The following is a 23,496-nucleotide window of genomic DNA, read 5'->3' as shown; positions in this document are numbered from 1 at the left end:
CTTTTAAATTGAAAAGGCAGATCCGTTGGAATCATGGGAATGCGAGGAATAAGAACAGCCTCACCCTCAAAAGGCCCTGTCAAGATTGTGGCCTCTATTAGGTTTTCCATTGTTTTTTTTTTGCGGCAAGTCGCGTGCCATTGCAAAGCTTTGGTGGGTTGATATTTCTTAAAAGTATTATTGGTACGCCTATTTTTAGTTGTAGCACGTGTGGTGGAAACCCTGAAAGATGGAATTTAAAAATTCAGATGGATAATTAACCGCTTCATTTGGTTCCAAAACTGTGTCGACTGACTTGTAAAGGACTGCCTGGTCTCGAATCTTGGTCAAAACAATATTGTTGATTTCGTGGACGTCTATATTTTTGGGTGCGAGAATCGCTCTTTCACTTAGCCATTTATTATTTTTATAATTTTTTAGAATATTCGGAAATACTTTTTCAATCAATTCATTTTTGGACGTCACTAAATTACAGAAATCAGCAGGTAGTTGTATACGTCCTGAAATTGAGTCTACTGGGAGCTTTCCGTTTCCAATTGCCAGCAATTGATCTGAAAATGTTTGACCAGAGTCATCGTTTTGCAATCGGACACGCATATTTGTAGTTAATTTTAATATTTTTATGTGTGCCCATAAATTAGAATTTTTCAGGCAAGCATTCATTTCGTCTGCAGGAGTTGATCTAGGTATTATAGGTAATGTTTGCCTGAAATCTCCCGCAAGCAATATTAATGGGCTGCCAAAGGGTTTCGACTTCCCTCTCAAATCTTTCAAGCATTGATCCAGAGCCTCCAGTGATTTTTTGTGTGCCATTGTGCACTCATCCCAAATAATAAGTTTGCATTGCTGCAATACTTTACCCATCCCAGATGATTTGGAAATATTGCACGTGGGAGTTTCTGTAGAATGCAAATTCAGAGGCAATTTCAAAGCGGAATGAGCAGTTCTTCCACCAGGCAGCAATGTTGCGGCTATTCCGGACGACGCAATTGCCAACGCTATATCATTTTTTGATCGAATTGATGCCAGAATCAGTTTTATCACAAACGTTTTACCAGTACCTCCTGGCGCATCCAAAAAGAAAATTTCTCCAACGTTGTTATCGACACAATGCATTATCGTATCATAAATGTCTTTTTGTTCCGACGTTAACTTGGAAATGTTATTTTGTACATACGACAATAGATCACTCGTACTGTAACTTTGTTCACGATCCAATTCTACACATGTCGAAACAGCAGCGATACGGTTAGGTGAAGGTATTCCCAAATCCTGAAGAGGTTTGTTTGCCATACGTACGCACAAATCTTCTATAATAACTAAAGCGTAGTTATAAATTTCTGATGTAAAATCAAAAGTCATATCTGACGTCTCTAACTGTTTTCGATGGAGTATATCTTCGGACATTTTTGACTTATATTTTTCCCATAACTCTGTAGGAGCTGATGGAGAGCAAGTTGTTAAAATGATGCCAAACAATGCACGAATTTGACTTGGGGTTGACGTTTCGCACGCGTCATTGATGCAGTTATCCCATTGTTGGTCATTCTCCAATAAATTCAGAGCTTGGCATGCACTACGGTAAGTGTCATGTATAGTACCGTTTACAGTTCTCAAATACTCAAGGGATGTCGGACCGGGTACATTCACCAAAAGCAGGCGTAGAAAGAAGCATTCATGTTGATTGGGGTGAACGGTGTAGAGTCTTCCTATCGTGGTATCTTTGAAGATGGTAGGTTGGCCGTCGACTGACTGGCTTCACTATGAAATACATATCGCCGAACCTTTGTTTTTTTAACTAAAATCTGGTAGGCATTGATGACCTTATCCAAGTCAAAATCCCAAACCCAATCATCATCGCTATCATTTTCAGTTTTGATATGTTTTGACTCTCGCTGTCCAGGTGGATCTTCATCTAACTGAAGATCCTAGCCTCAAGCCTGTTTCCTTGCTGTTCTTTTGATTCCTCGGCACGCTTTCTTTTCTGACTTTCTCTATCAGCAGCAAGTTTTTTGGCATAGACTCTTTGAGCATCTTCATCGGCTTTTGCCATGGTAAGTTCATCAGTCATTTTAAACTTAAACATTGATAGATTTCTACGTGAACATATATGTCTTAAATATCTTTAATGACGTCACCGTCATAGCAAAAATGACGACAACTAACTTCATGACGTCAGTCGACACAGAAACATGACGTCACCTGACAGACAGACAACTTATTTTTATATATATAGATATATAAATAAATTGTTTGTGGGTTATTTCTGTCGAGTGACGTCATGTCGTCATGAAGTTAGTTGTCGTTATGTTTGTTATGACGATGAGGTCATTAAAGGTATTTAAGAAAATCGTTCAAAGACAAATTTTTAATTGTAAGAAGATCGTGGACGGAAAAATGTTTAATTGTAAAATGACTGAAGAACCTACAATGGCAACAGCCGAGGAAGCTGCTCAAAGAGTCTATGCCAAAAAACTTGCGGCTGATAGAGAAAGTAAGAAAAGAAAGCGTGCCGAGGAATCATAAGAACAGCAAGAAAATTGGGTTGCGGCTAATAGAGAAAGTAAGAACAGAAAGCGTGCCGAGGAATCACAATATATATGTATATATATATATATATATATATATATATATATATATATATATATATATATATATATATATATATATATATATATATATATACTGTATATATACTATATATATATATATATACTGTATATATACTATATATATATAATACTAGCTGTTGGGGTGGCGCTTCGCGCCACCCCAACACCTAGTTGGTGGGGGCGCTTCGCGCCCCCCCCCCCCAAGCCCCCCCGCGCGCGTAAGTCGTTACGCGCCATTGTAGTTGTCTCCCTATGTCCGACCTGTATATATATATATATATATATATATATATATATATATATATATATATATATATATATATATGTTTTTAACTACGTAAAACTTGCGAATATACAACATTCTTTGCTGTCCAATTGTCTGTGCATATAAATAGATTGTCAGGTTTACCGACTCTTGAACATGCAACATATAATGGTCCATGGGAAAACAATCCGTATTCAGATCTATACCTCATGATTCTAATGATTGCTCTTGAGCTTTGTTGATGGTGATTGCTAATCGACGATTCCCTGTGTCGCCGTCGTCATTTATATATCCCCCTGTGCCCCCCGGCGTCCCCGTTGTATTTGTGTCCCTGTGTCCCCGGTGTCCCGGTGTCCCGGTCTGTATATACATTCGTTTTTGAATTGGTCTTTTTTTTAGGTTTTAGTTTTTTACCTTTTTTTAGTTTTTTTAGTTATACCTCATGATTCTAATGATTGCCTTTGAGCTTTGTTGATGGTGATTGCTAATCGAACATTCCCTGTGTCCCCGTCGTCATTTATATACCCCCCTGTGCCCCCCGGCGTCCCCGTTGTAGTTGTGTCCCTGTGTCCCGGTCGTCATTTATATTCCCTGTGTCCCGTTCGTCATTTGTATCCCGGTGTCCCGGTTTGTATAGGCTATACATTCGTTTTTGAAATGGTATATGATGAAATAAATTTTTGTATTTTTCCCCTTTTTTTCTTTTTATTTTTTTTTGGTTTTTACTTTTTTTTAGTTTTTTTATTTTTTTTTTTTCTTTTTCTTTTTTTTTATTTTTTTTTTTTAGTTTTGTTTTTCTCCTTTATTTTTCATTTTTTTTCCTTTTTTTCTTTTTTTTCTTTCTTAGTTTTTTTAATTTTTTTTATTAGTTTTTAGTTTTTTTTTCTTTTTAGTTTTTTTGTAGTTTTTACCTTTTTTAGTTTTTTTTAGCTTTTTTTTACTTATGTCCTGGTCGTCACTTATACTCCCTGTGTCCCGGTCGTCATTTGTGTCCCGGTGCTTTGTTGATGGTGATTACTAATCGAACATTCTTTGTGTCCCGGTCGCTTTCTCTTTGAGTGTCCCGGTCGTCATTTATATTCCCTATGTGCCGGTGTCCTGGTCGTCATTTGTGTCCCAATGTAATTTCGTAATTTCGTCAGTCGAAAACATGACTTCAGTCGACACAGAAACATGACGTCACCTGACACACAGACAGACAGACAACTTATTTTTATATATATAGATATTATATATATATAAATATTTATACATATATAAATGTATATATATATATATATATATATATATATATATATATATATATATATATATATATATATATATATATATATATATATATATATATATATATATCTATATATATAAAAATTAGTTGTCGTCATTTTTGCTTTGACGATGACGTCATTCAAGATATTTAAGACATATGTTCACGTAGAAATCTATTAATGTTTAAGTTTACAATGACTAATGAACTTACCATGGCAAAAGCCGATGAAGATGCTCAAAGAGTCTCAGGATATCAGGCTGGAAGATACATAAGCAGTAATGAAGCTGTTTGGCGAATTCTTTCATTTCCGATACATGAACGTAGTCCAGCTGTTGTTCACTTAGCGGTACATTTACAGAATGGTCAACGTGTTTATTTCACGGAAACCAACGTGCAACAAAGAGTCCTGAATCCACCGGATACAACATTAACAGCTTTTTTTTCGCTTTGCAAAAATGATTCTTTTGCAAAAAAACTGCTGTATACTGAAGTGCCTTCGTATTACACGTGGAATACTAAAAATAAAGTATTTGAACGTCGAAAACAGGGTAAGTCAGTCGACGGCCAACCTACCATCTTCAAAGATACCACGATAGGAAGACTCTACACCGTTCACCCCAATCAACATGAATGCTTCTTTCTACGCCTGCTTTTGGTGAATGTACCCGGTCCGACATCCTTTGAGTATTTGAGAACTGTAAACGGTACTATACATGACACTTACCGTAGTGCATGCCAAGCTCTGGATTTATTGGAGAATGACCAACACTGGGATAACTGCATCAATGACGCGTGCGAAACGTCAACCCCAAGTCAAATTCGTGCATTGTTTGGCATCATTTTAACAACTTGCTCTCCATCAGCTCCTACAGAGTTATGGGAAAAATATAAGTCAAAAATGTCCGAAGATATACTCCATCGAAAACAGTTAGAGATGTCAGATATGACTTTTGATTTTACATCAGAAATTTATAACTACACTTTAGTTGTTATAGAAGATTTGTGCGTAAGTATGGCAAACAAACCTCTTCAGGATTTGGGAATGCCTTCACCTAACCGTATCGCTGCTGTTTCGACATGTGTAGAATTGGATCGTGAACAAAGTTACAGTACGAGTGATCGATTGCCGTATGTACAAAATAACATTTCCAAGTTAACGTCGGAACAAAAAGACATTTATGATACGATAATGCATTGTGTCGATAACAACGTTGGAGAAATTTTCTTTTTGGATGCGCCAGGAGGTACTGGTAAAACGTTTGTGATAAAACTGATTCTGGCATCAATTCGATCAAATAATGATATAGCGTTGGCAATTGCGTCGTCCGGAATAGCCGCAACATTGCTGCCTGGTGGAAGAACTGCTCATTCCGCTTTGAAATTGCCTCTGAACTTGCATTCTACAGAAACTCCCACGTGCAATATTTCCAAATCATCTGGGATGGGTAAAGTATTGCAGCAATGCAAACTTATTATTTGGGATGAGTGCACAATGGCACACAAAAAATCGCTCGAGGCTCTGGATCAATGCTTGAAAGATTTGCGAGGGAAGTCGAAACCCTTTGGCAGCACATTAATATTGCTTGCGGGAGATTTCAGGCAAACATTACCTATAATACCTAGATCAACTCCTGCAGACGAAATGAATGCTTGCCTGAAAAATTCCAATTTATGGGCACACGTAAAAACATTAAAATTAACTACAAATATGCGTGTCCGATTGCAAAACGATGACTCTGGTCAAACATTTTCAGATCAATTGCTGGCAATGGGAAACGGAAAGCTCCCAGTAGACTCAATTTCAGGATGTATACAACTACCTGCTGATTTCTGTAATTTAGTGACGTCCAAAAATGAATTGATTGAAAAAGTATTTCCGAATATTCTAAACAATTATAAAAATAATAAATGGCTAAGTGAAAGATTCTCGCACCCAAAAATATAGACGTCCACGAAATCAACAATATTGTTTTGACCAAGATTCGAGACCAGGCAGTCCTTTACAAGTCAGTCGACACAGTTTTGGAACCAAATGAAGTGGTTAATTATCCATCTGAATTTTTAAATTCCATAGATCTTTCAGGGTTTCCACCAAACGTGCTACAACTAAAAATAGGCGTACCAATAATACTTTTAAGAAATATAAACCCACCAAAGCTTTGCAATGGCACTCGACTTGCCGTAAAAAAAACAATGGAAAACCTAATAGAGGCCACAATCTTGACAGGGCCTTTTGAGGGTGAGGCTGTTCTTATTCCTCGCATTCCCATGATTCCAACGGATCTGCCTTTTCAATTTAAAAGATTGCAATTCCCAATTCGATTAGCATTTGCAATCACCATTAACAAAGCTCAAGGTCAATCATTGGAAAAATGTAGTATAGAATGAAGTGGTTAATTATCCATCTGAATTTTTAAATTCCATAGATCCTTCAGGGTTTCCACCACACGTGCTACAACTAAAAATAGGCGTACCAATAATACTTTTAAGAAGTATCAACCCACCAAAGCTTTGCAATGGCACGCGACTTGCCGTAAAAAAAACAATGGAAAACCTAATAGAGGCCACAATCTTGACAGGGCCTTATGAGGGTGAGGCTGTTCTTATTCCTCGCATTCCCATGATTCCAATGGATCTGCTTTTTCAATTTAAAAGATTGCAATTCCCAATTCGATTAGCATTTGCAACCACCATCAACAAAGCTCAAGGGCAATCACTAGAAAAATGCGGTATAGATCTTAATACAGATTGCTTTACCAATGTACAATTGTATGTTGCATCTTTGAGGGTCGGTAAACCTGACAATCTATTTATACGCACAGACAATGGGACAGCGAAGACTGTTGTATATTCACAAGTTTTGCGTAGTTAATTTGTATTGTATCTATCTATCTATCTATCTATATAAAAACGAGTTGTGTGTATGCATGTTTGTTTGTTTGTAAAAAGAGCGTTTGCATATGACGTCATTATTAGTACATACGGCTTTGTATATGGACAGACAATGGGAAAGCCAAGAATGTTGTATATTCGCAATTTTTACGTAGTTTGAAACACATATATAAATCTATCTATATTCACAGGTGGGACACAGTGACACAACTACAATGGCGCGTAACTAATATGGCGCGTAACGACTTACGCGCGCGGGGGGGCTTGGGGGGGCGCGAAGCGCCCCACCAACTAGGTGTTGGTGGCTAGTATATTATATATATAAAAATAACTTGTCTGTTTGTCTGTCATCATATACCAATTCAAAAACGAATGTATTCAAGCCGAAGTAGCTGAGTTGGTAAAGTGTTATGTTCCAGGTTCCAGGTCCGAGAGGTTCCAGGTTCGAACCTTGGCTTTAGCATTAAGAAGACAAAAACTAAAAAAGGTAAAAACTACAAAAAGAAAACTAAAAAGAAATTACTAAAAAAACTAAAAAACCTAAAAACCTAAAAAAAAAATAAAAAAAGGTAAAAAACTAAAAACAAAAAAATAAATAAATAAAAAAAAATAAAAAAAGGTAAAAACTACAAAAAAAAACAAAAAAGAAAAAAAACATGAACTAATAAAAAAAACTAAAAAAACTAAAAACTGAAAAAAAAAACTAAGAAAAGGAAAAAAACTGAAAAATAAAGGAGAAAAAGAAAACTAAAAACCGGGACACAGGGAATATAAATGACGACCGGGACACTCAAAGAGAAATTACAGACTGGGACACAAATAACGACCGGGAGATAAATGACGACCGGGACACTCAAAGATAAATTACAGACCTGGACACAAATGACGACCGGGACATCGGGACACAGGGAATATAAATGACGACTGGGACGCTCAAAGAGAAATTACAGACTGGGACACTGGGACATGACGACCGGGATACTGGGAATATAAATGACGACCGGGACACAGGGTCACAACTACAAGGGGGATGCCAGGGGCATAGGGGGATATATAAATGACAACGGGGACACAGGGAATGTTCGATTAGCAATCACCATCAACAAAGCTCAAGGGCAATCATTAGAATAATCAGGTATAGATCTGATTACGGATTGTATTTCCCATGGACAATTTTATGTTGCATGTTCAAGAGTCGGTAAACCTGACAATCTATTTATATGCACAGACAGTGGGACATCGAAGAATGTTGTATATTCGCAAGTTTTACATAGTTAAAAACATATATATATATATATATATATATATATATATATATATATATATATATATATATATATATATATATATATATATATATATATATATATATATATATATATATATATATATATATATATATATATATATATATATATATAATTATATATATATATATATATATTTATCTTTCTATATTCACAGGTGGGACACAGGGACACAACTATAATGGTGCGTAACGACTTACGCGCGAGGGGGGCTTGGGGGGGGGGGGGTGCGAAGCGCCCCCACCAACTAGGTGTTGGGGTGCCACCCCAACAGCTAGTATATATATATATATATATATATATATATATATATATATATATATATATATATATATATATATATATATATATATATATATATATATATATATATATATATAGATTAGATATATTCCTAGAAAATTTTAAATATGTTTTATTTTATCTTAATGTTTAAACAACTTTATACAATATTATTAGTAGGCTATTATTAAATAACAAAATTATTTGTAATTACGAGTTTTGTGGTTTCAGCTGATTTATATTAAAAGACGATTATTAGAAGAACTAGCCGCTGTGTATATTGGACTTACCTAGCTGTTACAATAAAGAAATATTATAGAGAACGAAGTCTTGCCTCTACTAAGTTGTATAGGCAACTTAACTATAGTATAGGCTTGGACAGTTATATTTAATAGTCAATATATTAAAAGTTCTCTCCAACGGGGAATTAAACCCCGGTCACCATCGTGACGGATTTTTTTTTTATCAAAATCGGCTCCATGTTTTTCGGGAAAATTGGTATTGGGGATAATCTAGCCTTAAAAAACGATCTAGATAGGTCAGAAAGTTGAGAAAATTCATTTAAGGCGTTAAATTTGGAAAAAAAAAGTCTATATAAGTAACATCATTTTTACTTACATCAGTATTGCATTGACGTTGTCACACTTAAGTCGAAAAATTGAATATTTTCATATATGCAGAGGTTTATATTAAATTGCTTAAAGAACAAAAACTGGCAATTTCAAAGATGTTTGCATATATTTTGACAATGGATTCCAACAATTCAAAAACCTTAAAAAAGAAAACTGAAAGTTTGAAGCTTAGTAGAAATTGTTGTTAGAAATTGGGCTGTAATAATCAAATATCTTTGAATAGAATTTTGTTCTTATAAGTTTAGCCCTATAGTTGCACAGTGGGTTTGACCCTAGCTTAGTAATACGGGACCTAGAGATCAACCGAGTGGATTTGACCCTATTGTAGCAACACACAGCAGGGCCAGCGCAGGGACCTTAATAGTCAAGAAGCGTCGTTAATCCGATTACTTGCTAGCTTACTTTCTTATAAGTATAAGCAATACCTTTTTAAGATATGAAAAAAAGTTAAAAAAATTTTTTAAGTTCAAATCAGAGTCGCTAAAGCTATTATGTAAACTGCAAAATATTTATGATGCCTGAGCAATAATTTTAATGTTTTAATTTAAACTAAAGAAATGCCTGACAATTTAAAAATTATTTTTTTATGTTAGATAAATCAACTCGCTACCTGATTAAGCTCTCTGGTTTGAATGCAACCAATTACATAAGGTCAGTAGGATGGCCCATAACGAAAATTTGCAATTATTACAAAATTATGATTCGATAGCCTATTTTGAAAAGGGATTACAACAATTAAAAAACCCGAAAATTTTTGATTTTGAGAAATTCGGTGGTATATTGTCTTCTGGTTTACCTCACTACTTTACTGTGAATAAATTCTTAATTCAGCCTGGGCTTATGTTGTAAAATTCTTATGTCAGTCAAAGAAAAAAAAAGTTGTCACCTTTTCCCGTCACCCTTAACATAAAAATAGGAGTGCCTTTGCCCTCCTCATCCTAACTCTGAAGGTTACAACTGGATCCTCAAAGCCGTTCCCAAAATTCTCTGGATATGCAATTTTGATAAATTGGATTTGTATAGTGCCTTTTGACTTACCTTCATCCCAAGTCCAAATTTAAGATGGTCATGACCCTTCTACACTCCCTGAAAGTCGTTGAGCGATCCCTCAGCTTTTAGGCGGATCGGGCGCTAATTTTTTGCCCCTAATCCTTTCTTCCTAAACATAAAATACGAAGTTCTCTTCTCCCCTCATTCACGGAAGTTTCGCACTGAAAGTTTCAACTTGATTCCCCTAAGCCGGTCCAGAGATATTCCAGATCAGTGATTTAATTACATATAGCTAATTTAATTTACCTCTACCTCCTCTCCCCAAGTTGAAATTCCCGGCCCACTTGGGCTCCTATTATCCCATTGAAGTTTCAAGTTGATCCCCCAAACTGTTCCTAAAATATTAAAAAGATATTATTGTGATAACATGGGGGCGCATGTGTTTCGGTTTACATCGCTGCTTCACCAGGAATAGATTTTAACCCAACTGGGATATAAATGTACCTAAATGTTAGGGGGAGTGGAGACAAATAATTTGCCTATGCTTTCTTCCTCAGTGAAAATTTGATATCGACAAGACCCCTCTACGACATTCTGAAAAGTATCACCTCTACTCGTTATATTATGGGTAACTTATTTTGAAAACTGGAGTGCAGATAAAATCTTTTGATATGTTCAAGTACCCATGCGCTTTCAGTAGTATACCCTGGGGAATCTCTGAGAAATATTTTTTTTAGCGAATATTCTCTGAGAGCTCCAAGCGGACCAGACATCCAAGAGCAAACATGCCTGCCTTTTTTACTAAACAGTTTAGCTTGGAGCCATTACCGCCCGGTTTTTGGGGGGTAACGTCGATCCCGGAGGTGTACTCATTAGACGTTTTCACTAAGCTGAGCAAAATAGATATCTCAAAAAAATTTCTCCAATTTTGCTTCCGGGGGCTAGAGGTTGCCTGGGAGCAAAAAGGACACAGGAGGGGGAGCTGCCCTCACCTCCTGAAGTAGTCAGAGAGAGAGAAAGAAAAAAAAATCGGGGAAGGCTTATGGAAGCAATTCTAGTACGTTGGCTTTGATATTTTGGTAGGTCTGTATTCTTCATAAGTACAGGTTTTATAAGCATTCCTTGTCAGTCAATCAAGTCTGAGAAAAATACATATTTGGTTATACTTATTTTATGAATGAATGTGCTGTGCAAGCCCATAGTAAGTAATCGGAATTCACGACAGAAATAAAACAGTGTTTGCGTGTCGACGAGAAATATTCTTCTCACCAGCTGAGATGTCTCTGTAATTACCACTTTTTTGTCTTACCAGCCGCCTCTCCTCTATCATTATAGCCTCACACAATCTCATTTTAAATGGTTGGAATTTGCAAACATGGTGTGTGTAATATTATAGAGAATAGTGGGTCTTCAGGAACTCTGCTGATAATTGCTTGGAAAAATGATACTTTGAAGAGTGGAAGGTGGTGTACTGTAATTAATCCCTGACAGGATATCCTCTTTTTGGTAAGACAAATTTGAACCCGTCCTTTTCCTGGGGATTTTTGAATGGCCGTTATATAATAGTTAAAACTTTTTAAATAGCTTAAGGAAGGAAGTAAAGGTTCAACTACTACTGCTAAAACCTCGTTGCTGCTTTAAGCCACATGAGGCCAACGCATCGACGAAAAGTCATCTACCCAAGTTTCTGTTCTGGAGACATATCAGGAGGCTTCCGGAAATTCGTAATTTTTGTTGTCACATCTCGGCCTAATCGGTAGATCCCAGTCTTTGTCTTACCATTTTGTTGACCATTTAGTAGAACTTCTCTTGGTGTACGCTCATTGTCCTTTACGAAGACAGAAACTAAGCCACGTTTTCGTGATGAATATGCTGGGTGGGGTCGAACTACTTTCATCATAAGGAGTCGCCCTTGACTCCTCATCGACATGTTTCATTCAGCATATTTTCCTATTCCAACAACTATAATTATCTTATAGTTTTGTCGAATTGTAAGGTTTTCATTCAGTCTTATTGGTCGCTAGCTTCAGATCCTTCTTGTTTTTTTGCCCCATGTGCTAGGGACGTGGGAGGGGTCTGGTTGCCCTCTAATTTTTTTCTCACTTAAAACGACACTAAAACGTTTAATTTATATTTGAATGTGCCCTCTTCCAACATTCTATTGCCACTGGGTCGATATGATCACCCCAGGAAAAAATTAACACGCATTTTTGCTGAGTTTTCTGATACATTGAATCCGATGGTATGATTTCTGTTAAGATTCTATCATTTACGGAATATTTCCCCCTTTTTAGAAAATAAGGCAAGTTTTCTCAGGCTCGTAACCGTGGATGTGTTAGACCAAACTTAGCGAAACTTATATATTTGAAATCAGTATAAAAATCTAATTCTTCTGATATATTTTTGGTATCAAAATTCCGTTTTTTAGAGTTTTGGTTGCTGTTGGGCCGGGCCACTCCTTACTTACAATTTGTTACCACGAAGTATTTGAAAAAGGGAACTAGAACTTTAAATCTCAAATAAAATGAACCCCCTTTGAAGTTTATATGTATTTGGGAAAAAGGGCTTAGGGGTTAGTTGCCCTCCGATCACTCTTGACTCTTAAAAAGGGTACTCGAACTTTTAGTGAACGTCTACTGGAACTTCAAGCTTGTACGATCATCCATTTAAAAAAAAACATATATGCTCCTAGGGCATAACTTACAACACTTGCGCTCGGGCTCTGGGTGGTTGTATTGACCCGAGCGTATTTGTTATCTGATCTTTGAACTATTTTTAACAAAAAGGTTATCTCAAAATTTGTATAGGTTGTTTTTGAGGAAAAAAGGTGGGAGAGGGGCTAATTGCCTTCCGATCACTTTTGACTCTTAAAGAGTTAACAAGAACTTTCAATTTCTAGTCAACCTGAGTTCACCTCTGAAGCATGTATGAACACTCTTTCCGTAAAAACCTTATATGCCCCGGGGTATAACTTACAATACCGGACCCCGGGATCGGGAAGGGGGGGTGTGTTAACCCCGGAGTTTTTGTTGTATCATCTTCAACTATTTTAGAAACATGGCTATCTCAAAATATTTATCGGATGCATTTGGAGAGGAAGGGTTTGGGGGGATTCTTGCCCTTTGATCACTCTTAATTCTTTAAAAGGGCACTAGAACTTCGAATTTCTAATTGAATGAGCCCATTCGAAGTTTATTTGACCACCCCTGCCATATGAAGTGCCTCTGGAAAAAAAAAACAAATAAATAATAATAAAACGACCGTCCCTTATATAAAACCTTATATGCCCCCGGAGCATAACTTACAACACTTGCCCTCGTGCACTGGCGGTCATGTCAATCCGAGGGGGTTTTGTTATCTGATGAAATTTTGAACAAAATGGCTTGCTCAAAATTTAGATCAGAGGCATTTGGGGAAAAAGGACTTGGGGTGGGTGGAGGGGAGGACTGTTCGAGAATATGTTTTTGAGTCTAAATTTCCAAAATGACCCAGGGAACCTTTGGACCGATCGAATGACCATTTAAGAAAAACCTTTTACCCAGGAAAAAAAAAACAGATAATTTAAATTGAGTTTAAACAGAGAGCAAGAGCGTTCACCTTGCTAATTTCTGAGAAGCATGATGTACTCTTTTGCTGAACTATAGAAAAGCATGACAATTTTTGAAGTAAGTATATTCATCACAATGGTATATGCTTCATCGCCTAATTTCAGTGAAATAAAGGGCTATCTGGCCATTGACAACACGCCCAAATTCATTTTCATTTCTGTTGTAATTCTGATTCAGTGACCCTAATCTATGATAAAATTAAAGACCAAAGCTTTTACTAATGAAAGTTAAGAGATAAGTTAAAACTGAAAACGAAGAGAAAGTATTCTGTATATGAGGAGCGCTGCTGCCCCTCTTCGCCCATTCTTTGCGCTGAAGTGTCATTTTTTGTATTGCTCCAGGACCAAATGCTCTAATGCAGGAGTTTTAATCTCATTTCGAGATTTTTTTTTTGAATTTTGTTCTTTTCGTGCATTGGTGCTTCCGTGGCCCAAGTACATTAAAGATCTAGGTTTCCATCAGATCAGAAGATAAATTGATCCTTTTTGGGAGCCCATGCCCTAAACTAGAATTATTTAGTCTATTAGTGTCTCCTTGGCCCAGGTACTTACGGCTTAAGTTTCAGGCCGTCTGAAAAACGTTTGTTGCCGCATTTTGGGGCTCCATTTGCAGGTGAACCAACATAAAAATTTGAATTTTGCTTTCTTTCCATATGTTAATTGGGACCCTTTGGTCTAAGGACTATCAGATTTAAGTTTTATGGTAATAAAAAAAAACTTCTGGGCTCCTGCCCTAGGCTTATTTTTTGTGTATAAAGGCACCTTTGCCAAGGAACTTATGGTGATAATTTCGAAGTTCCCTGGAGAGATTTTTTGTTTGCCCTTTTTCAGCGGAAGAAATATTAGTTTTTCTTTTTTTTTTCTTGTGCATGGGCCCCAACTGACTCAAGGTCTTGGGGATGTAAGTTTGGAGTTGATCAAATAAAAGGTCTTTCTCCATTTTGGGCCTTATTTTTAGGGAACCATGCCCCCGATTTAATTTTTTTTCATTAGCTTCCCATTGGCCCATGGACTTGGCTGTAAGTTTTAAACTGATCAGGGTCGGCAAGTTTTTCGGCCTAATTCTGGGCTCAAAATACCCTGCCTGCTTAACAAAATATGGTTCCTCTTAGCCATGGGGACGATCCCTGAAAGTTTCAAGCCAATCTATCATTCAAGATCAAGCATCCACTCTCCCCTTTTTACCATAATACACATCTGTAAACAATTTACATATTTAATAGCTCTTGCCATAGGGACTGTGGGGCTCATGTCTTCCCAGGGGAGGGGAACTTATACGACTATTCTGAGGAAAATGATTATCCGGAAATTCCTATTGGATGTCTTGAGGGACTATGGGAGGGGGCTGAGTAGTCAAAAAGGCGTAGGATGAGAGTTGGTTTCTCCCCTCCTTAATCACCTTCAATCGTTCGAAATGACGCTAGAACAAATAAGCCTAACGAACGAGCCACTTCCGAAGTTCCACGACCACCCAGTACATACGAAGGGTTCGAAGAAAAAATAATACACTTGAGGAACGTAACTCTTATCATGGCAGTGCTAGAGCAATGAAGATTAAGAATATATCGGTATTGACCTTTTTTTATGGACTGCATATACTTGTGACGAATGTGCCGCCATACGGTAATATGACATCAGAAGCTAGGAAGCTGAATTGATATCAATTGGCTGTCTCAGAATTTTTCACTTGTTAGCTGTTTGGTCCTCGTTGGACTTAAATTGTTGTTTTTTGTCGCAAAATGGCGAAAAACGTCACTTTTTGCTGTGATATGATCTCTTTTGCTATTTCGAAATAGCGAAATCTCTTATACTAGAATTTTCAGTATCTGTTCGAATGAGCCCGTCCTCAATATTTTAAGGCCACTGGCTTGGTATGATCGCCTCTAGCAAAAAGAATAGATGAATAATATTAATCGCATTTTTATGACCCTCCTTCTTGGTTAAAATATGAAATGTCTCATTTTTGTATGTAGGGGCTATACAAAAACCCATGCAAACATGATATGCTGAACTTGATAACCTTACTGAGTTCTACATATTTGGAATCATTCCAAGAAGTGGATCCTTTTAAAGCGCACCATTTTGTCAAATTTAGTACGGCTTTGGTTACTATTACTTCTAGTCGCTCTTTACCTTCTGTTCATCACCACAAATTGTTTAATAGGTAATATGTCAATACTTGCATTAATAGCACCGCTTTGGGCTGTATAGGAAGCATAATTCAAGCATTAAACTATAAGACGTTAAGATATGCAATTCAAAAGACGTTGTAATGCATACTCTGTAAAGTCAGCATTTGTTCTCTATTACGTTACATCCATTCGTCCAATCTCTTTTCCAATTCTCGAGATGGGAGTGGAAGGATTTTAGATTTTTAATAACTTTGTTTTTCTTCTTTTGCTTCAGAGGAGATTGGGATCTGAGATTTTGATTTCAAGATTATTTTGGCACTACCGGGAGCAAAACAAAAAATCAGGTGGACATTGGATTGTCCAATTGGATTGAAAATCAGTTTCACTCATCTCAGATAAAATCACTGTCTGAAAAATGGTCCAATCTTTCAAGGCTATTTAATTGGCTCAATCTTGTTTTTCTCGTACACCTGTTCTATCTGTATAGATCATCGTAGATCTTTCAGCTGTGTATAAAAACCTTGATTTTTCTAGTATTTTGAAGCTTTTGGAAATCTTTTTAGGAAAAAGTGCCTATCCAGAAAGCTTGGAAAAATCTCAGCCTGTACTATCGGTGCTATTAACAGCTGGAAACTATTCGTGCAAAATTTGAATTTTTAGCGTTGACCCAATTGAATGATTCGATGTGGATTGATCCGAATGTACCACTTTTTAGGCGCTATTTTTGCCAGTATTTCTATATCGGACAGTATGTAAATGTACGCGTGGGATCTCCATATTGTGTAATATCTTAATGCTATACAGAATTTAATTTCCGATCCTTCAAAAACACGTGTTTAAGCTGTTTAATTCTTACCCGTCTTTAACACCGGCAATGAAACCAACGTTTTAAAATTAGCATTTCTTGTTTGTTTTTTTCTTTGTAGGGCTTATTCTCAGCCACAAGTATCCACCACCACTGGCGGTGACTACTACTTTGGAGGTGGCACAAAGGCTGCCTCTCTTTTTAGCAAACTTGCAAAAACTTCAGCATCATTCATGGAAGGTGTTAAGAACCTAGTCGTAAAGCAACATGTATGTTTCTTTTAAATATTCCATTTCTTTTATTTTGTATGTTACTTACAGTATCACTTCTAGCTTTGGACTTATTCAGAAGAGTTATATTTTTTATTCCTATCCAGCCGCTCCTGTCTTCAAGATGCTTTTTTATTCTCTTTAAACCTCCTCCCTTGAAATGTGTAAAAAAAGATAAAATAAAATAACTGTATGAAGCTTGGATTTGACATTGTAAATAAGAATTACTTGCAAAGCTTGAATTGGTTGTAAAGCACACCATATTGTTTAAATTGTTTAAAAATAACTATATAGATATTGTTTAAAAATAACTAATAAAACAATTATCGTGTCTTTGCTTGCTTTGTCAACTTTTAAGTATGAGTTTAATCTGACAAAAAAAAAGTTTCAGAGTTCGTTTTATAAGGTAATCAACTCGTTATGCAATCATTTCACTTATTTATGAGGCTGAAAAGTAATACCGTGAGCTTTCATAATGTATAGTAAGCAGTTCAAAATTAGTTTATCCTAATAAAGTTGTAAAGATGACTCTCAATCTCTTCCAGTGTTGAATCATCTGCCCTTATTTATCATCGATGTCTTGAGAGGTCTTCAAGGTAATTGATCGCACCCCTAGCATCTTTGCTCACAGGTGTTGTGAAGCTTGAACTTATTTCAGATGTATTTTCTAAGAAAATAATCTCCAGACCATTTTATATTTTTGATTATTCTTGATTTAAGCATTGAAGACTTTTTTCTCCTATATTGGCTTCGACTTTGACTGGTATATGGATAAATCATATAAAAAAAATCGTTTCAAAGAGGAGGTATCACATTATTAAATATTAAAATGTTCTAAATTTGATGGCAGTGTTAGGGGTTGTTTCCTCCCAAACCTCCTTTCTTTAAAGGCTTATGCTCTGTTTTTTTTTTATACGGCCTACCTCCTCCTTATACCCCACTTTGTAACTTTGGACATGCATCTTTGCCAAACTGTATGTTATTAGTGCTTGCAGCAGATATGGGAGACTATTAGCATATTGTAACTTCACTGGTTAGTACAATTTATCGCTCTAACATCTTTATATCAGTTTGAAAAACAGGACTGGAAGGAAATACTCTGGAGTGTCTCCTGCAAATAGCACATTGTCTCATAAATAATAGACCAGGAAAATAAAGGACAACGTATTGATGCGATTCAAGGCCAGACAATAAAGTTGTGTGTGTTTTGGGTGTTTGGGTATAAAGCCTTTGCCAATATCAACTGAAAGAGAGGCTGGTCTAAAGGTTAAGAGCATATGTTCTGGTAGTGACAGCCTCCATGGGCAAAATTGAAAACGCAAGTCTAAAAATGTAAAAGCTTTAAGGATAGGACAGACTTTTGACGCTTTTTGCAATTTTTGTATGATTATAGGTTTTAACTTAGGGTGGGGTCTCCTTTATTGTTTAAGAACACGCAGTTTTTTTTCATGCAACCTCTGTTTAGTAGTATTGATTCTGAAATTCCTACTAGGTAAAATTTTCAATATAATTATCCAAGAAAACGGAAAAAAGTGCGTTTTGCTTCACAAATTTGTGAATATTTTCTGACATTATTGGTGTTTGGATTGTAGTGTTTGCATCGCAAGTGCGGAGGATTTTATTCAGTGGAGTGGTCGTTAGGACATTAAAAATCGATTATTTGTAGAAATACTGTCGGAAATATTTGGGTACCATGTAGTTCCTTTCCACCCTCTCCGCTCATGTGGCTGCTCTCAATCAAGCACGTTCTCAAGAAATCTTTTTTTTTTTTGGGGGGGGGGGTTAATAATATGTGTTAAATTCTAGTAAGAAAGCCCTAGAAATTCAAAAAATTAGGATTGGGGGGGGTCGCAATCCCCTCCTTCCCTGAATACGTTCGTGGTTTGCATGATTATTTGCAATTATACATTTAAAATTTTGTTAAAGACTCATACAGGTCTGATGAATTCATTCGTTAAATTCTAGTAAGAAAGCCCTAGAAATTCAAAAAATTAGGATTAGGGGGGGGTCGCAATCCCCTCCTTCCCTGAATACGTTCGTGGTTTGCATGATTATTTGCAATTATACATTTAAAATTTTGTTAAAGACTCATACAGGTCTGAATCCACAGGACAAAATACAAGGCAAACTTAAAAAAACTAAAATAAAAGAGGCTCTTTCCAAGTAACTGTGTAAGAGCAACTGTAGTTGCCATTTGCAACGGTGAGTTTACTGCGATTGGTAATGGTACTGCTCTTTAGAAAGCGTTTTCCAACTAACATATAGAATGTCTTATTTATTTAGAATCTTCCTGTTACAAGAATTGTGGACAATTTAATGGAATTAAAGCACTCGGTCGAAGTTGACGATTATCGCTATTTTGACCCTCGTCTTAACAGAGCTATTGACAAGAATTTCAAGCCAAAATCTCCATTCCAAGAGTGTATGGTCTTTGTTCTCAGCAGTGGTAATTATATTGAATATCAAAACTTGCAGGATTATTGCAAGGTGAGTTTAAATCTTATAATATTCAGTTATGGCTCTAGAGTACAATCTACGTCTGCATTTTAAGGAATATTAAGTTTATAAATAGCATTGATTGAAACAGGGTAATAGTAAAAAAAAGTGAAAAAGTTATTCTGTTGTCTTTTGTTCTGTTATGTGATGGTTTCCGTAAGAAGTGTTTCTGATGAATTTTTTTATATTATTAACTATATTCATAATTTTTTTAGTCGTTCATTGCTGATGATTTTCAATGGCTCTAGGCGTTAACACCCCCCCCCCCGGAAAATACCACTCCGTGAAAGAAACCCCTCTAAAAATACCCTGTGAGGAAAATATTCCCCGTGGAAAATACCCCCCCCCCCCGGGGAAAATACTGCCCGTGGAAAATGAGGCTTCCCAAATTTGAGTCTTTTATTTGAGTGTTGTTTCTTTTTTTTAAATTTCTTTATGGCTAAGAAATTTTGGTACTTGTGTACTATGCGCCACTCACTCAAGTTTACGTTGTCTAAACCTCGAGAACAAACCGGGTTCGTAGTTAGTTTCTTTCAGCTTAGGGCGAGACAAGACAAAGACAAGTGACAAAATATATGGGAAAAACATATAATTTGAGCTGTATATTTGCACATAGGGTGGGGGGTACAGTATTTTGACAGTTTCAAGTCAGGAAATAGTTCTTACTTCGTAATATGCAGAATAATTGTACCTAGCACATTTTGCATGCAGACCCGCTATACTTTACCCCTCCTCCTAATGTGCAAGTCCATAACCCAAAATTTGTTTCTAAAGTAACAAAGAACTGGTTTGTTCTCGAGTTTTAAACACCGCATAAACTTAAGTGAGTAGTGCATAATACACAAGTGACAAAATTTCTTCCTCTTACGGAAATTAAAAAAAAAAACTAAAATAAAATTCTCAAATTTGGAAAGCCTTATTTTCCAAGGGGAGATTTTCCAGTAGATATTTTTGGGGTGTATTTTTGGTGGAGGTATTTTCTCGGGGAGGGGGGGGGGACTTGTAAACACTGGTCACCAATGTCAATATAAGTGTTTGCAACTGCTAACGAATTACTAATCAGTAATTGAAATTACTGCAGAATTGTCATGTTGTTTGGTCAATTTTTTGTTTTCTTGTTTGAACAATTGATTCTTTTGTGCTTGTGCATTTTACAGCTTTACTTGCATACCTATCCTATTGATTATCCATGTATAGCCTATATATATGTATATATATATATATATATATATATATATATATATATATCTATATATATAAAAATAAGTTGTCTGTCTGTGTGTCTGTCTGTGGATCAGGTGACGTCAAGTTTCTGTGTTGACTGACGTCATGAAATTAGTTGTCGTCATTTTTGCTTTGACGGTGACGTCATTAACGGTATTTAAGACATGGCAACAGCCGAGGAAGCTGCTCAAAGAGTTTATGCCAAAAATCTTGCTGCTGATAGAGAAAGTAAGAAAAGAAAGCGTTCCGAGGAATCACAAGAACAGCAAGAAAACAGGCTTGCGGCTAAAGAACGCAAAACCGCGCAGTTAGATGAAAATCCACCTGGACAGCGAGAGTCAAAACATATCAAAACTGAAAATGATAGCCACGATGATTGGGTTTGGGATTTTGACTTGGATAAGGTCATCAATGCCTACCAGATTTAAGTTAAAAAAAACAAAGGTTCGTCGATATGTACTTCATAGTGACGCTGAAAAATAAAGAAGAAAAAGAAAACTGAAAGAAGAAAAAAGGTAAAAAACTAAAAAAAAACTAAAAAGAAAAAAACACTCAAAGAGAAATTACAGACCGGGACACAAATGACGACCGAGACAGAGGGAATATAAGTGACGACCGGGAACCTCAAAGAGAAATTACAGACTGGGACACCCGGATACAAATCACGACCGGGACACAGGGAATATAAATGACGACCGGGACATAGGGACACAACTACAACGGGGACGCCGGGGACACAGGCGGGATATATAAATGACGACCGGGACACAGGGATTGTTCGAATAGAAATTACAGACCGGGACACCGGGACACAAATGACGACCAGAACACCGGGACACAGGGAATATAAATGACGACCGGGACACTCAAAGAGAAATTACAAACTGGGACACCGGGACATAAATGACGACCGGGACACAGGGAATATAAATGACGACCGGGACACAGGAACACATCATTAGAATAATGAGGTATAGATCTGAATACGGATTGTTTTTCCGATGGACAATTATATGTAGCATGTTCAAGAGTCAGTAAACCTGACAATCTATTTATATGCAGAGACAATGGGACAGCGAAGAATGTTGTATATTCGCATGTTTTACGTAGTTAAAAACATATATTTATATCTATCTCTATTCACAGGTGGGACACAGGGACACAACTACAATGGCGCGTAACTAATATGGCGCGTAACGACTTACGCGCCCCCCCACCAACTAGGTGTTGGGGTGGCGCGAAGCGCCACCCCAACAGCTAGGTATATATATATATATATATATATATATATATATATATATATATATATATATATATATATATATATATGTATACCAACATATATTAAAATTTGAAATTTCAGGATAGTCCATGAACATTTTACATAAAAATATATGTATTTTTTTAAGAGATACATTTTTTGTGAAATTCCTTGTGTACCAATTTCATTATGTTTATGTACCGTCAGGGGCATGCGTACTACTTTCGGTTAATCACTCTTTTTAAATCTTTTTTTTTTATTTTTAGTGCCTTTGCTATGCAATCCATTTTTATTGTTTTTTTTCTCTTTTCTTAAAATAATTTATTGACACAAATTGATTCTTAATAAAATTAAATTATTTAGTTAAAATCGACTGGAAAATTAAATAATAAAATTAAAGTATTTTTTTTGTCTGAGAATTTTTCGTCAGGTGCAAACCTCACCTTTCTTTTATAGTTAAATTCGAATATTTATATTTCTCATTCGATTATTTCACATAAATTAATTTTGTTCTACTTCTTTGTCGTCTTTGTTATATAGACATATTTTTATTAATTATCTTCCTTTTTTTACGAGTAAATGAATATTGAAAACATGTTGCGAAATGTGCTTATGGTGTCATTTAGCCTTGTAGAACCGGTTGTCAGTAACATAAATAAAAATATACTGATTGTAGATTTTATCGATAAACTATAAAGCTAATCGTATTTTTATTCTATTTTCAACCTAAAATATTCATTAGTCCAAGTTGGCGGATCTTCTCTATCTTCATGTAAAATCAGATATTTTCAGCAATTGTATGTTGTTTTTTATATTAAACGGTTACATTTTTTTTCAATTACTCTCTTTTCAATAGCATAATCAATATCTCAACGTCCTAATGATATTACTTATTTTATTATTCTCAAACCATTCATTTTAGAGTTGTGTGAGTTATATCGCTACACACTTGTCGTAGAGTTAAGCTGCCTGAACCCGACATATTGGTGGCTACCCTTTCTCCATACCACCCTTTCCTCATTTCAGAGGAAGTCTCCAAAGATTTCTAAGTGACGCTTATAATCTGTAACGTAATCTTGGTCTTGTGTTAATCTTATCATACTTCGGGTTATCTAATAAAGTTATTTTAGGTAAATGACCTTTTTTCATCCAGACGACATGCTCAAGCTACTTCGGTCGCTCTTTCAACATATGTATGTTTACTCAGTGTGGTTGAACCACTCCTTTTATGAAGAGGCACGTGGAACATCTCAAAAATCTGAGATGTCCCAAAACACTGTGTATCTCCAAAACAAATGTTACAAAGCACTTTGTGTAAAAACAAATAGTTTTGTGTATTTCCTTCTTCTTCCTTTAGGCATTTGTCTCTGCCCCACAGAGATACGCTCATCGTCGTTCCCTTAAATACCACAAGTATCTACCGTAATTGGAAGTGTTTCCTTGTACTATTCT

General features: G+C 36.2%; 1 protein-coding gene across 1 annotated transcript in view; it reads left to right on the top strand.

Annotated features, from left to right (window-relative positions):
• Window positions 1-23,496, top strand: part of LOC136030255 (protein sly1 homolog) — a 105,350-nt gene that overhangs the window by 73,503 nt on the left and 8,351 nt on the right. Inside the window, exons 12-13 of the mRNA XM_065709096.1 lie at window positions 16,916-17,063; window positions 19,347-19,550. Of these exons, the coding sequence (XP_065565168.1) occupies window positions 16,916-17,063; window positions 19,347-19,550 (352 nt within the window). The remainder of the gene's footprint in view (window positions 1-16,915; window positions 17,064-19,346; window positions 19,551-23,496) is intronic.

Source organism: Artemia franciscana, chromosome 8, assembly GCF_032884065.1.
Source record: "Artemia franciscana chromosome 8, ASM3288406v1, whole genome shotgun sequence".
NCBI classification, from domain to species: Eukaryota; Metazoa; Arthropoda; class Branchiopoda; order Anostraca; family Artemiidae; genus Artemia; species Artemia franciscana.
The sequence above is the reverse complement of the archived record's forward strand: the minus strand, read 5'-3'. Positions and strand labels throughout refer to the sequence as shown.